Genomic DNA, 16,380 nt, shown 5'->3' with positions numbered 1-16,380 from the left:
AAAGTGCTAAGTAATAAATAATGTATCCTATCATTTATTTGACATTAAGGAACACTTAATTTGAATAAAGTCTTGAAGAATAAACACTTGGCACATTAATTGTGCTTAGGACATAAATATTAATACCCAGGAAAATTTTCAATGAGAAATACAGACTTTAGCATTAATTTAATATCAAAGGCACAGCCAAGGTGTGTTTTTTTTCTAAATCTGTAACACATTTACATCAAATTACCAGGCATAATTTTGAAATTAATTAGAATTCAGAGCATCTGTTTGCTTGCTATTAACTAATGATTTAGAACTATCCAAATGAATATGTACTTTAAAAAAGATTCAATAGCACCACTTAACTTGTAAAATTATTCTTGTCAGTTACAATCTCTTTTGTAAAATTTTATTTTTTTTCTAGCACAAGCCACTTATTTTGCTGCTCAAAAGCTTCCAAAATGTATCTAAAAAGAGGAAGGACTTTGCTATCAAACTGTTTATAGGCAAATATTTACCATGATTTCTAATACCTTACCTTTATGTTTAAGTTCATTTCATTGTTATCATCAATAAAGCTGCTTTTAACCATTATGTTTTCCAGTTTTAGATCCCTATGTACTATATCTACCAAGAAAATAAACAACAAATCAAATGAATAGTGAATAATGGAAAAACAGAGTGGACACAAATAGAACAAATAAATATATTTGACAAATTAATATCCCACTGTTAAAAACTTCAAGGAGGGCCAAGCATAATTCTGCCCTCTTCCTTCCCTTTTATTCCAATCCCTTTTCTTCACAGGTTTATCCTTAAGAAGGCCTTTTCTTTGACTCCCTCCTCTTTCCCCAGCCCCCTGCTGCCCTGGAGGCTTCTCTTTGTGACCAGTGGCCTGGTGACTGGGGAGGAGGATCCTGCCCAAGGTTGAGCACTCCAGGCAGAGGGAGACAAAAGTAGTTACAAACCCAGTAAGGTCTCCTATATCCTTAGGTCTTCAAATAAAGAGAATTACTTACTTACTTCCATGCGTAGGTTATTGTCAATCTACACATTTAACATACTGCAACTCGACTACTCGTATACACACTACACTTATTTCAATATATATTTCTATAACATGAGCACATACTTTCCTAGTCTTTATATGTTAAAAAATGAAAACAAACAAATGGAAACCCTGAAACACCAAATCTCCAGTTGAACATGTCAGACGTCAGGTAGGATTTTTACGCGCGTGCAAATAATCATGCACAAAGCACTTCTGTTGCAAATAACTAATTCCGTTCATATCCATAGCAATCATTTCCCTCCACATAAAAAGTTACATGTATCGCTGCTGGAAAAATGCCGCTGAAGAGCCCTGGACTGGCGACCCTACGCAACCATTTACAGTTCCCTAACACAGCTCCCAGAATGTGTTTGTGGGATGTGTGCTGCTGACCTCTTCTTACGTAAGTACAGCACAGCAAGTCTTCCTTCTGCCTCCATTGTTCTTCTTTTTCATTGTTTTCTTTGCTATTCTTGCCCACTTCAGAATATTGCTATCAAGTTCCATGAAGAAATCCTGCTGAAATTTTGGTTGGCATTTTACCGAATTTATAGCTTACTGTGGGAGAATTGACATTAGCATCATAGGAAGCCCTGGGTTTCCTGACCTTGCAAAAGTTGCTGCCCCTGCCTGGAAGACCCTCTCTTCTTTTTTGTCTGAGACTGTATTCCTCAGCCCAAATTCTGTTTTCTTCTGTGAATCCCTCCCTGACTTTCCAAATCAAACAAGGCACCGACGCTCCTAATGTTCCTTGTGCTTTATATGACTCTCCATTAGAGAAATTATCACACTGAATTACAGTTTGCTTTCTATCCTCCATCTCCCACCAGCCTGAATTTCTTGAGGTGTGGGGGCCTTGTCTTTGTATCTAATTCTAACACAGACCACATGCAGGCGGGGCTAGGGAAACGTCTGTGGGGTGGCCGCTGGGTTCTATAGCCCAGGTCTGCCACACCTCACCTTGTCATTTCACCTCTCTGGAACTAACTTTTCCTCATGTGTAAAATGAGAAGGTGCTCAAGTCACACATAAGATAAACTAACCTTGAAGGAAAAAAACGAGCCTGAGGAAAAGCAGCAGCAATAACAACCAAAAACAGTAAAGGAATTAGAATAATTTCTAAATGTGGCTTTTAAGGTAGTGAAACTATTCTGTATGATACCATAATGGTAGATACATGTCACTATATTTTGTCAAAACCCACAGAATATACACCACCAAGAGTGAACCCTAATGTGAACTATGGACTTTGGGTGGTAACAGCGTGTCAGTGTCGGTTCATGGCTTGGAACACATGTACCTTCTGGCGGGGATGTTGATAACAGGCGGAGGCTGTGTGTGTATGGGCAAGGGTATATGGGATATCTCTGTAATGGCTGCTCAATTTTGCTGCAAATCTAAAATTGCTCTAAAAATTAACTCTAAAAAAATAAAAAAAACAAAAAAATGCCTAGAATATATAGATTTTTTTTAGTTTTATTTAAATTCCAATCAGTTAATATACATTATGATATTAGTCTCAGGTGTACAACCTAGTGATTCAACACTTCCATACAATATAAGTGTTTTGAAATTTCACTTTTATTATTGACTTAGTCTACTTTTGATCTGACAAGATTAGCTGCTTTTCAAACTGTTGAATAGAAATATTCATCCTTAATTGTATACCTGCCTTGTTTCTAATTAAAATATACTTATTATATTTAATTAAAGTCTTAAAGAGAAAAAAATTCAGAAAAATTTTCAAATGAAATCTTCTAAGTTAGTAGGGATCACTTCTGTGAGTCTGAACCCTGAATACAATCACCCTTAAACAAAAGCACCATCTGCCTTTGTGGAGTCAGTGAGCTGGATGACTCTTTCCTTACCCTTGTTGTGAAGATAGGCTATGCATTCATGGACTCAATGAGCTGGATGACTCTCTCCTTACCCTTGTTGTGAAGATAGGCTATGCATTCATGGAGTCAATGAGCTGGATGACTCTCTCCTTACCCTTGGTGTGAAGATAGGCTATGCATTCATAGAGTCAATGAGCTCGATGACTGTCTCCTTACCCTTGTTGTGAAGATAGGCTATAGCTGATGCAAGTCTTTGAATAATCCACCTTGTCTCATTCTCAGAGAAATGCCCTTTCCTATCCAGAATTTCTTTGAGTTCTCCATCCTCACAAAGCTCCATCACCAGGTACATTTTCTGACATGACAGATTTATAAAGAGAGAGAGAGCAAGCAAATTATATAGTTGAGAATTTTAAAAATATTATATATTGCACATGTATCATAGAAATACAATCCCAACCTAAATCATCAATCTACTCATTCAAAATTATTTATTTCCTATCATGTACAAGATACCATGCAGGATACTAGAGGAACAAGGAGGCATAAGGCATAGTTCTTACCCTCAAGGAGCTCACAGTAGAGTTATAAATACGGTATCGTGTGGTGAGTGCCAACAAAAGAGTTATAGCCAAAATGGCATGAGGTTACCAAGGAAAGAAGCCTCTGCTCCAAGTCTGCTCCCCGAGGAAGTGATATTAAAGGCCGGTCTAGATAAACTGAATAGGGATTTATGGGTAGAGGACGTGGGTAAGAACGGGCTTAACGCATAGTATTTGCAAAGATTCCAAAGACTGACACAGCCCTGGCTGTTGAAAGAATAACGAGTATCTCCGTGTTAACAGCATTAGGAGTTCGGTGGGGCAGAGAAGAGTGGAGCGGTGAGGGGTGAGGCCGGAAGAAAACAGGCTGGTGCCAGGTTGTAAAGACTCTTGGATGTCATGCAGAGGAGTTGGATTTTTTCCCCATATGCAGTAAGGAGCCACTGACGTTTTTTAAGCTGGTGTCTGGAGCAGGGAGAAAGGTGTGTGCTATGATCAATTTTGCATTTCTAAATGAACACTCCAACAGTAACAGGCAGCAGGGCTTGGTGAACTTTTTCCCTAAAGGCCGGATCCAGATGGTAAATATTTTTGCCTTCGCAGGTCATACAATCTCTTTCGCAACTACTCAGCTCTGCTGTTACAGCGTAACAGCAGCTATAAACAATACAACAAAGCTTTATATATGTACTCTGAAATTTTAGTTCCATATACATTTCATGTGTCATCAAATATTACTTTAAAAAATTTTTTCAGTCATTTAAAAATCTAAAAAACTTAGCTTGTGGGCCATAAAAACACAGGCAGCATGCCAGATTCGGCTTGCACGCTATAGTACGCTGACCTCTATTTATGGAGGGTAGATATGAGGTACAGAATGTACACAAGAAGGGGAAGGAAAAATACGTGAAAAATGCCTAAGAGGAAGAAACAGTGGGACTTAGTAACTAATTAGGTATATATGGGAAAAAGCCACAGATGAAATGTCTCTTCCATATCTGCTGTTTCTGTTGATGTAAATTAAGATCACTTTAGGTTTTCCCAAAGTCAAGTCATTTCTTGAGTCAAAAAGATTCACAGTCAACTAAAATACAAGCCTTTTTCATACCTATTTCATACCTTTCATAGACTACCCTCCACGTCTCCATTTCATCCTCTGCTGCTAAATTTTTGTAAATGTTTTTTAAGATTTTGGGGTCTGATTCTATTCTATAGCCACTATTAATGCAACTTCTGTGTTCAGTCAGCAAGCATGAAAACAGGAACAGAAGATTAACACCCCTTCTTCTAACAGTCAAAATTCTGGTTCACTAAGCCTCAGGATGCTTTGGAATTTCAAAAGTAACTAAAGAATTGTGCAAAGTCTAACACATAAATAAGCTTTTGAACTGTGCCATATTTTTTCCACTGGTAGCACTGTAGGGATCATGCTTACATAAAATGGTAAGTGAACTATTTGGAAAGAAAAGTGACTTTAGCAGTGCTTACAATATAAATTGATGTTAATTTTAAATATGTAAGTTGATAAAAGTTATATCAATAAAATTTTTTAGAAGTCTTTTTATAATTATTATAAATAATTGCATAGATCAGAACAGTTAGACTCACAAGGAACCATAACAAACTCTGACTAGATGATAGTACTAATACCATGGCCTACCCAATCAAGTAACAATTTCCATTCATCTTTAAGATAGCTTCAGTAGAAGTTCTAGGCATTTGTGTGAGTTAGCGTTGGAAGACAGATCTGATCTGGTGAATCAAGGGCCAGCAGTCCATTAAAATAAATAAACCAGCAAGCCAGTCGCAGATGATGATTTCCTTTGCCTTCAAACTATTCTAGATTTGGACTCCCACTTGTGCCAAGATGGAGTAACAGAGACTAGACTGACCCTCCCTCCTGAAACAACTTAAGAAATGGACAAAACCTATAAAACAACAATTTTCAGACATTAGACATCAGGCAACAAAGGGCGATGATTCCTGAAAGACAGGACACACACGGAGCAAGCCCCATGATCATCCCAGCTTACTGTCCGGAGAGAGTTTCCAGGCCATGGGGCAGTGAGAAGGAATACAAAGATAGCCCCACAGTCTCCATGAATTGAGGAAAGGGAGCTGGGAGTCCAGAAAGGCCAAGACAACTTAAGTTCACAGGACAGAGTATCAAAAAGGAGAAAGCTGTACATAGAGAAAACTCTATAGAGATTTGCAGAGGCTGCCCCTCAAGTCTTCAGCCGAGTACTGCTCAGTTCATGTGTATGAGGGAAATACCCGAAGCTGGATAAGGAACCATGCAAGAGGAAGAGAGAGAATAATCACTGGAGCATACACATGGCCAGAAAGAGCTTGTATTCCCATTAGCCAGAGTGGAAAATCTCGTAATTCACAGGACATCAGGTAGAGTACTCTCAAAGGGTCCTACTTCTTTAGTAAGAAAAAAATAGCCCTAGATCAAAGGTTGCTCTGGCTTAAAGCAAGCTTCAGAAGTATCAGACTGTTTCCAAATAACTATATCCTACAATAAAGCTCAAGAGTAGTTATAAGATTATAAAAATATCTAGCGTCCAATCAAAACCTAACAAGCACATAAAAAAGAAGGAAAATATAACCGCCATAATGGACCAAAAAAAAAAAAAATCAACCAAAATTGACCTAGAAATGACACACATGATAAATTAGTAGAAAAGAACATTAAAAGCTATTATAACTATATTTAATAAGGAGGAGTAAATACTGAGCATGTTGAATAAAAAGGTGGAAGATACACAAAAGAATCAAATCAAATTTCTTTTGGAAAAGAGAAACAGCACACATGATGTTACAGGAAAAGAGATGACTGAATCTGAAGACATTGCGATGAAAACTCTGTTAAATGAAACAAAGAGAGAAAAAATATTGATAAAAATTAATAGAGCATCAGCAACCTGTGGACAATACCAAGCAGTCTAACACGAGTACTTGGAGTCCCCACAGTGCAAGAAGGCAGAGAAAGTATTTGAACAAATAATGGCCAAAGATTTTCTAAATTTGAGAAAAACCATAAACTCACAGATCCAAGAGGCTCCATGAACCCCAAGCATAAGAAACATGAGGAAAACTATAGCGAGGTGTATGAAATCAAATTGCTTAAAACTGAGGATAAAGAGCAACACTATTCTAAGAAGATTTGGGGATTAAAAAAAAATAACTCTAAGACTGAACTGAGTAGACTTCGGCACCATTGCCCGTACACTGCTCCCATGAAGGATAACTGGTCTTTCATAGTTATTAAGCACTCCTAATGAATCAAACTGACTATTTCTACCTTAGACACTGACAAAGGAAACAAAGAAGACTAGCTAACAATTAAAGAGACAGATCTTTATATCCATTTTTCCATTTAATCCTTCAACAACCAAATGAGGTTGACACTGATATTAAACCCATTTTTTAGATGAGGAAACTGAAGTATAGAGAGGTTGAGTAACATCATAATCTCATGGCTAATAAGTGGTAGAGCCAGGATTCAAATGCACAGGCAATCTGACGCCAGAGTCCACATGCCTAACCACATATTATACTGCTTCCAAGCAGAGAAACACCCAAACCCTCCGGCACCAAACAATCCGGAGGCAGAATGGCAAATAACCCAGGCTTCACAACAACTGAAAATGAAAATTACAGGCATTTAAAGAGAAGAATGTAACTTCTAGGGAAGAAGGACAATTAAACGCATTGGTTTAAACACAGATGATAAAATATCTTCTGCACAGTGCCAAATATACCCATGCCAACTTTATTGGAAAGCTAACCTTGCAAAATGATGATGATATTCCAGAAGACTCTAACAGAGAAACCAAAGACTAAAGCAAAAGGAAAGCCATCTCTAGGGAAGCTCTAATCACTATCTGGTTGTGCATGAAGTTGATTCAATTCTAAGCATTTGTTTGCAACAAGCCACCCAGAAATATCACCAAAGACATCAATCTAATCATCAGACACCTAATTATATAATCAATAATAAAAGCCCTCCAGAATGCCCTCATCAATCTCCAGTGACAGACACATGCCAAGGACTTGAGCAACTGTGCCCTACAGGGGTGACTTCAGAAGGCACCGATGTTCATTTGTGATAATAACAACTTTGAAATGCATCACCTGATCAAGCCTTACCTTAGGCGTCTCAAACACTTGTTCCAGATGTATGATGTGTTCATGTTTCACACTTTTTAGGATGTTCACCTCCCGTTCGAGTAACTTCACAGCAGAGCTTCCAGCCTTTCATAATGAGGACGCATAGATTCCACATATGAATGTCACTACTACATACCTCAATATAAAAGTTCCAGTTATTTTTACATTTTTTTCCTACATTTTTTGGAGAAGTTCCTTTTTCAAAAGATAACATGCAATTTATTTCCATGATAAGATTAAATTATGGTCCTTCTTTCCTTTGTCCAATTTTAAGTTATATATAATTTGGCCTCAAGCCACATCTGTTTCTTGGACTGTTTCTATAAATTAACTACAACATGGGCTCTGTCCCCCTGACAGATTATTCCAATTTTGAATATGCCTTTCAGTATTTCCTTCAAAATCATGTTCATCCTTTGATGTTAGCATAATAAAACCAAAATCTACTTTCCAGGGACATCATTTGGAGAAGATAAAAACGAAATGTTTTTCTTCTGCTTTGTTATTGTTTTGTTTTGATTGTATTTATATATACTTACATATAAAGTATATATATTTATATATAAAAGAAATAATAGGCAGTGAGATTCTACACCTAGCCCTGCAATTATCACTTCCTGATACCCTTAGCTTCAAAATTACCTGAGAGAGAGAGAGAGAGAGAGAGAGAAAGATCTTGCCTTCAAATCAATCTAACTCTAGCTTTATCTCCTTACATGTACCCCTTAACCATACCTGATGGCAAAAGATAAAGGCAGGCACACCCCAGGGAGCACAAATCAGAGTGCAACTGATTTTCTCCAAAGTCATCTAAGAAATTCTGGAAGGGCTTTTTCTACCCTCAGCACCACTACCACCACCCCAATCATCACCCCATTGATATCGAAATTAACATCCTTATCTGAAGAAAAGTATTGCCGTCATCCACATAAAAATATCCCAGGAAGGGATAACAGAGGTCTTATCCCTCCTCTCCCTTCCCCATGCCCCCAGCAAGTTTGGAGAATACATAATAGTTCCTAAAGGACTGGAAAGGGATGGATCACAGGGCAAATTTATCTAGTTAACATTTTACCTTGGGCCATCCCTGCTTCCAATGACCTCTATCCTTCTACTGTTACTATCTCAGGAATGAGTAGGAAACCACCTGCCCACTATACCCTGCCCAAGAAGGATGAAAGTCACATTTTAAGGTTATCTTAGAAGGTCAAGGGAAACTGTGAGGTGTGAATTCTTATCTAGACTAGATGTGGAAAGTTATCACAATTTCTCCTAATATCAGTCTCAATTCTGTTCCTACCTCCCTTCCCAAATGGCTTGACCCGCATATAATGCAGTAGTATATTATCCAATTCATATTTTGACTATATAAATTTATTTGACTTTATTGGTGTTTGTAAATGCTCATCATCAATATGTGTGTGCAAGATGATGAATTCCTAAAGTTGCAAGCAGGTACCTGGCTGTGTAAACCTAAAACCTAGCCCCTAACCCTACCTGACACCAACGGGGCAAAGGAAATAACATCCCATGTAGCACCAGGATTCTAGAATTCTAAAGATTTCTAGTAAGGCTCTAGATCTCCCTTTATTAAGACGTATATGTTACCTTATTAAACTTCAGGAAGAAATGGTATGTAATTTACTATAGTTTGTTTTAAAGAATACATAAAACTTACTATTTCATTCTGTAAATGTAATATTTATCATCACAAGCCCAAGAAAAAAACACTGTATTTTGTCTTTTGTTTTTTCCAGGCACAGAAGTTTTTTTTTTTTTAAGGTTAATGAAATGATCAAGATGTAAACGAGAATCTCCCTTAAAGAGAAGCCCAGTCATTGTCCACTCTGAGAAATCAGAGCAGGTGGGATAATCACAGGAGGAAACGGAATCAAAGGAGAAGAAAGGATAGGAGAAAAGTCGTTCAGAACCACATACATCAGGAGATAGTGCCAAGACTTAATCTAGCTAAGCAATCTCTAGCCCCCAGCCCTATAACTACAGACTGAGAATCAGCCCTAACTTTCTTTTTTTTTTTTTTTTAAAGGCACTGCTCGTTATTTCTTCATATTTTTTGTTTGTTTTTTTATAATTTTTTTTTTTTAAAGATTTTATTATTTGACAAAGAGACACAGCGAGAGAGGGAACACAAGCAGGGGGAGTGGGAGAGGGAGAAGCAGGCTTCCCGCCGAGCAGGAAGCCCGATGCGGGGCTCGACCCCAGGACCCTGGGATCATGATCTGAGCCGAAGGCAGTCGCCTAACGACTGCGCCACCCAGGCGCCCCAGCCCTAACTTTCAACTCACTCTGGAAAACTTTACCCTTATTTGGTTATATTGGTTATGTTAGTTAATGCTTCATTTGCTTTTCCCAGATAGTGCTTGTCTACTTGAGTTCAAGAACTGGTCCCTTCCCAGAAGGCCAGGGAAAGGGCCACACTTCCCCAGGGCAACAGCCCCGGCCCTGCCCTCAGGGTCAGCTGTGTTACCAGTGTGGAAACCATACTGCCCACCCCACCCCACCCCCCCAGCCCTGGCGCTGTGTCCTCAGTGTGGTGCGGCTAAGAAGTCTTACCTTGTCTTTGTTCACTTTTTTAATTGCCCACTTAGTTTCTGTTTCCTTGTCTGTGGCTTCAATGACCATTCCAAAGCTCCCTTGTCCCAATATTTTTCCAAAGGTATAGAATTCCTGGATAAAAAAATAAGAGCTCCTTTGTCTCTTTCTGACATTCATCAGGTATTAAAAATGAATATATCATACTGACAAATATCCACCCAAGGGAATGGTGTTTCTGCTCCAGGGTAAAATCAAGTAGAAGATACTACATCTTTGCTTCAATATTAATAAAAACATCTTAATTAACCAAAAATAAGTTTTGACAAATTTCATTAAATGTCCTTTGAAGAAAACCATAAAAATCCTAATGGAGAAATATGGAAAACCTCAAAAGTACAAAAACGAACTACAATATTAAGGAAATGTCTTCATAAGAAAAAGGAGGAATGGAATATTAATGCATACATATCTGTGTGTTTATGTGTATAAAATACATTCACCAAAGAAATTATCCCCAAATTCTGAGAGCTATACTGTAGAATCAACACATATTAACCACTGAATACTTCTTGCTTTTCTGTTTACCAAGTAACACTTCATCTTCAATTTTTCTATCAAAAATTGCTTTTATTGTTTTATTCCTTTTGTTTTAGAAAAAGCAATATCTGACAGAAATTTTAATATAAATCAGCCCTGGAAAGAAAATAAAAACCATCCTTAGTAACACTATCCAGACCAAGAATCCTTCCACTTATTTAACTTCTGATGGTAACTATACTTACCATGATGAGCATAGTGAAATGAGCAGAATTGTCAAATCACTAAGTTGTACAACTGGAACTAATGTAACATTGTATGTCAACTATATTTCAATTTTTTTAAAAAAAGCATAGTGCCTGACATAATAAGCACTCAATAAAAGTTAGTATTATCTAAAAAAAAAAAGAATGCACTGTTTTTGCCAACACCAGCACCCTGGTTCACACTGTAAAATAACAAACAACTAACACATTTATACTTCGATTTCTTGTGAATTTGGTTGGGCTGGGGGGAGTCAGTCTCCTTGATCCAAATCAATATCAGAGCATTAATAAGAGCAGAGTTTCTGGACACATCATGCCTGGGGATTAGAACAGGACAGAAGAGCTGAAGGAATGTCACTAGGTGAAGCCTCTGCTGGGTTAGCAGCCAAAGCGTTTCCTGGAGATGCAACTCTCTCTCAGCAACCATTTTCACCTTTACCACACAACAGATAAATTAGCTGCTAGTCTTCATATCTTTTGCTGCTGCTTACATTCTCGTCTTACTTTCATAAGAAAAGATTTAATGCCCAACTAATTTCTCACCTGCTTCATGAAGGGATTCCCTGACTGACTCCGCACCATGGTGATTGTTCCATTATTTTGACTTCCCTCAGCACATATGCACTGGTCCTCAAACACTATTATTACTTTCCTTCTTACAAACACTTTGGTTCATGTTTTTCTCCCAAGATGGTCTAGAAACTTCTTAAGAAGCTTTTCCTTTTGATTCCTTTAAAAAGCTTACCCTGAAACTTTGCAGGTAAAATATTCATGCTTGGCACATAGAAGGGAAAGTGGAAGGAAGGAAGGAAGGAAGGAAGGAAGGAAGAAATGTTCAGCTTCAACATCTTAGACTTTCCTTAGATAGTTCCTTGTGATATATATTTTGTACAAAAATGGATAAAACACAACTCCTATTTTCTCAGAATTTGTAATCTGCTCAGGAGACAAGATTATCACTTAAGTCATAAAGTCTTAAGTTAAAAAAAAAATACAAAACAACACTGGGGCCAGAGACCACAGCTAAAATGCTGGGAAAATAGGTGAAAACATTACAAAAGAGGTAGCTTCTGAGACGGCATGTGAGGGAACAAAGGCAAATAATTGAGAACTTTTTTTCTATAATCCAAGCAAAGCAAGGAAGGCATTCCAAAGGAATAGTGCAAATATGGAATGAATGAGTGAATTGGTAAGTGAATGAATCAATCAATAAATCCAGTCAGCAAGCCAGCCAATCAGGAACCCTCTACATATATACACCTGCAACAGAAGCGACAGACTGGCTATGTGGAGTTGAATCCTGGAGGAAGAGCTTTAGATTAATGGTCCTGAGTGTTGTGAACGGCGACTCCTAGACTCACACAGGGTACATCCTGCCCAAGGCATGGTCCCCAAAGCACTACTTTCAATGATTTATAATTACTTTGGTTCCTCCTTCTTCCTACTGCCACTTAATAGTGAGAATCAAAGTCAGAAAACTAAGATGACTAAAATAAGACAAAACACTTTATTTTTTATCATATTCATATCCAACTCCCAACAACATATTAGGAAAAATGAGTAAAATCCCAATTTTAATGATCATTTACCCGTTTTGTTTTCCACAGGACAAAATGATCTAAACTTTATAACCATCTCCCCAATTTTTCTTGACCTTTAAAAACAAAACTCCCATTTGCTCTGTGAACATATAGAACCACAACTTGGACACAGTATTTTAATACCATTTAAATAGGACTTTTTAAATGAGGAATGGATATAGAAATAGCCCAACTGCCCAACTAGTTTTATAAACTAATCTTTTTCTTCAACTAACTGCTTTGACATCATTACATCGTGGTGAAAATAAGGAGAAAATGACTTCTTATTTGTAATAATTTTAAGAGGATGCTATAAAAATGGTAATGCAGATCTATTTTTATTGATATAGAAGTCCATGATATAGTGTAGAGTGTGGAAGCACGTATGATATGATCCCATTATGAAAACGTGTGCGTGTGAGGGTGCTGACACTGGTATTTGGAAAGATGCTCATCTAAATATTAAGAGTAGTTATCTCTGGATAGTAGAATTTTGGATGACTATAACTTCCTTTTTTATACTCTTCTGAAATGTTTAAAAACTTTACAATGAGCCTGTCCATTTAATGGGAGGAGAAAAACTTCAATTATGCTAGTTAAGGTTATTTCTTAAAAATCTGTATATATTTGAAATATTTTATAATTTAAAACAGAAAAAAACTTAAAAGAAAAAAATAGAATAACATACATGCACAGAAAAAATAAAAGTAATAAATGTTAAAATTGGTTCTATCTGGCTCATGATTTTTTTTTCACTTTTCTATCTATATTTTCCTACTATTTTACATTGAGTAGATTTTATTTTTATAAAAACTCTATGGCTAAATTTAAAACTCAGTAAATATGTGGATAAAAAAAAATCCAGCCTTTTATTTAGAGTTATAAAAAGTTAGAGTTACTCAGGAAGTTTTTCTGATCCCTTCAAGTAAATGGTCAAATATCTCTTGAAGCAACTTTTTAAAGTTATTTAACATGAATGCAATTTTCTTCTTGTAGTAATTCTTGTTGTGGTTCTTTTAATCTGATGTTAAAAGAACACATTTTAATTTCTAAAAGGGTAATAACATTCAATCCATAATAATTAGAGTCCTTGGAAGAGTCGATCGGTACCATATTGGTATACATCCAATCAAAAACGGAGGGGTCCATGAGGGAAATTCTGGCCTCACTACCAGTCATCAAAGAAATGAAAAGCCAAACCATCTCAAGTCATCTGTCTTGAAGAAGTCTACACAAAGACTCCAAGATTGCTCTCAGCAATGGGCAAGACCTAAAGACCAAAATGTTCTCATTTTGCTAATAAAAATGCCCTCTGCTTTAATTAAAGTCTATTTGGTCCTCTATAAACAGAAAAAATAATTAGTCTGCATTTTCTTTTGTAAAGACTTTGACATACTTGAAATCCATAAATTTCTTCTTTTCTTCCCTTCCTTAGAGACTAATTTTTAAATCATTTTTGCCATTAACCATTGACTTAGATGTTCCTAGCAGTTTCACTTTGCTTTCTATTACCTGAATAGCAGCTCCATTGTCCATCCTTATGTGAGGAACCTTTCCTTCTGTAATGTTGCCCCGACTCCACTGTTGCTGAGATGTTTTTCTCTCCACATTTGAGGTTTTTGAGGGCTTACACCAAAAGGAATAAAAAAATTAAGATGTAATATACTTGTAGTACAAATATAATGTGCTTGTGTCTTGACAAAATAAGAACTCTAATTTCAATAATCTGACAAATCTTTAATGTGTGCCATGATATTTATTGTCTTTTCCAAATTCCAAGCCCTATATGATTCATTGGCTCATTATGCTAAAAGGGACCACAAGAAACCAGCCATTCAATCTAATCCCCTGAATCCAGGCAAGTCCACATGATAACCTGCATCACAAATCTAATAGAACTTACCTATTGATTCTTTAAAATCACAAGAGAAGGCAACTTCAGAGCTTTCTCAATCACCCTTGTTTCAAAACACAACAATCATCCCCAGTAGGTTATATATAAAAAATTATTGACCAAACATTCACAAAATATCCTTTGAATGAAAACAATATAGTAACAGGACACTCAGAGATGTCTATATGGCAATAACTATACCATAATACAAATAAAAAATAACAGTTTAAGGTGAAAATTTGAAAAAGGTGCAACTCTGAGGACTGGGGACCCAACTTTTCTTAAACTTACTGCTGTCTGTCTCCAAAGTTGTGCTGTATCAACTACAATCTTCCACACTTGCCTCTTCTCTATAAAGGTAGAATACACCCAAACCAGTCCAACCAGGTAGTCATAGATTGTAATTAATGTAAATTGGTTTTGCAAAGTATATTGGATATCCCATCCAGAAACCAGGAATTGTCTTAAATAATAATCACCCTATATTTAACTACAACCATAAATCCCATTCTGCATCAGTTGAAGAAAATGCCCCAAAATTCAGATTTAATCCAACTTGAAAACCAATTCATTTCTGTATATACCATTAAAAAATAAAGAAGCTGGAATAACATTCCAAACTATACATGATCCTGGCAAATAACTAATTTGGCAGTGGATGGAAATATCATAAAAGAAATTATTAACCGATTTTGTTCACTTCTTACATAAGACAGAATGTTCTTTTAATAGTTAGGAAGGCAATGAATTAGCTGACAAGGGCCCAAGGGATACCAATGAATCTAAGGATGGGATTAGGAAATGGGATTCCAACTTATGTTGGGATAGAGAAGCTTCAATATTTACCATATTTCTCCCAGAGGAACTATCTATGCTGGTTTGGTTTTCTTTTTTCCTCTCTGGTGAAACCATAAATTCTGAGCTGCCAATGCTTGATGCTTGGGACATTTCCACCACAGAAATTGGAGAAAGCCTTGTTTTACAGGCACATACAATAAATGCACCTTTCTTAGAAGTAGATGAACAGTTGGAGCATTTTGTGGATTTTTTACCAAAGCCACTATTGGCCATTTGCTTAACTCTGCAACAAAAGCAACTTGAAAGAACTTTCTACTCTTTGAGGAAAAGAACCAGACCAAAAGGGACAAGGTACGCCGATGGTGAAAACTGTAACTTCCAGTTGGCGAGGTCCTTAGTGGAATGATGCACTACACTTACATTCACACATGAGAGCTATAGAAAGAAAAGAAAACATAATTTAGAAAGTTCTTTCTTATTCTATCACACTCCTATAAATCAGAGAAAAACTAGCAACTAGCACCAAAAGCATCTTGCCTATACATGAAAAATTAATATTTACAGCAAAATTAGGACATATTTCTAAAAACCAATGGATTGTCATCTTTCAAAATTTAATTCTTGAACTCCAGACATTTTATTTACTTAACAATTGAAAGAATCATTTCTGTTCAGAACCATAAAATTGCTGAAAAGCATGGTCTAAGGAAATCAATTTGGTGGGCTGATATCAATTTTTTTTTAATTCTAAGAAGATAGTATGAGTATTTTGCATAGATCCTTGGTAACTTCTATGAAACTTCTAATCATAAAGCTATATAGGTGGAGAACGTTTGTGTATGTGTATGTCCTCAGTCACAGTATAAGGCATTTTTTATTGAAGTATAATTGACATACAACATTATATTAGCTTTAGATATAAAACATAATGATTCAACATTTATACACATTACAAAATTATTGCCATGATAAGTCTAGTTCATCTGTCACCATTTATTACAATATTATTGACTATATTTCCTGTGTTATACTTTTTTTACATCCCTGTGACTTGTAACTGGAGGTTTGTTTTAACACCCTTCACCTGTTTTACCCATCCACTACCCCTCCTTCTTTTTTTTTATATTCATATATTCCTTTATTACAACAATGTT

General features: G+C 36.5%; 1 protein-coding gene across 2 annotated transcripts in view; it reads right to left on the bottom strand.

Annotated features, from left to right (window-relative positions):
- The window catches only part of STK33 (serine/threonine kinase 33), a 63,623-nt gene extending 48,124 nt beyond the window's left edge, over positions 1-15,499 (bottom strand). For both annotated transcript variants that reach the window (XM_028116980.2, XM_028116981.2), the window contains exons 1-6: positions 15,275-15,499; positions 14,047-14,160; positions 10,170-10,283; positions 7,575-7,679; positions 3,094-3,232; positions 527-615 (exon numbers count right to left, since the gene is read on the bottom strand). In XM_028116980.2, the coding sequence (XP_027972781.2) occupies positions 527-615; positions 3,094-3,232; positions 7,575-7,679; positions 10,170-10,283; positions 14,047-14,160; positions 15,275-15,499 (786 nt within the window). The remainder of the gene's footprint in view (positions 1-526; positions 616-3,093; positions 3,233-7,574; positions 7,680-10,169; positions 10,284-14,046; positions 14,161-15,274) is intronic.
- Positions 15,500-16,380: the final 881 nt, after the last annotated feature.

Source organism: Eumetopias jubatus, unplaced genomic scaffold (assembly GCF_037043125.1).
Source record: "Eumetopias jubatus isolate StellerSeaLion01/CBP00866 unplaced genomic scaffold, mEumJub1_p1.0 scaffold_13, whole genome shotgun sequence".
Taxonomy (NCBI): domain Eukaryota; kingdom Metazoa; phylum Chordata; class Mammalia; order Carnivora; family Otariidae; genus Eumetopias; species Eumetopias jubatus.
Note: the sequence above shows the minus strand (reverse complement) of the source record. Positions and strands in the feature narration are given on the sequence as shown.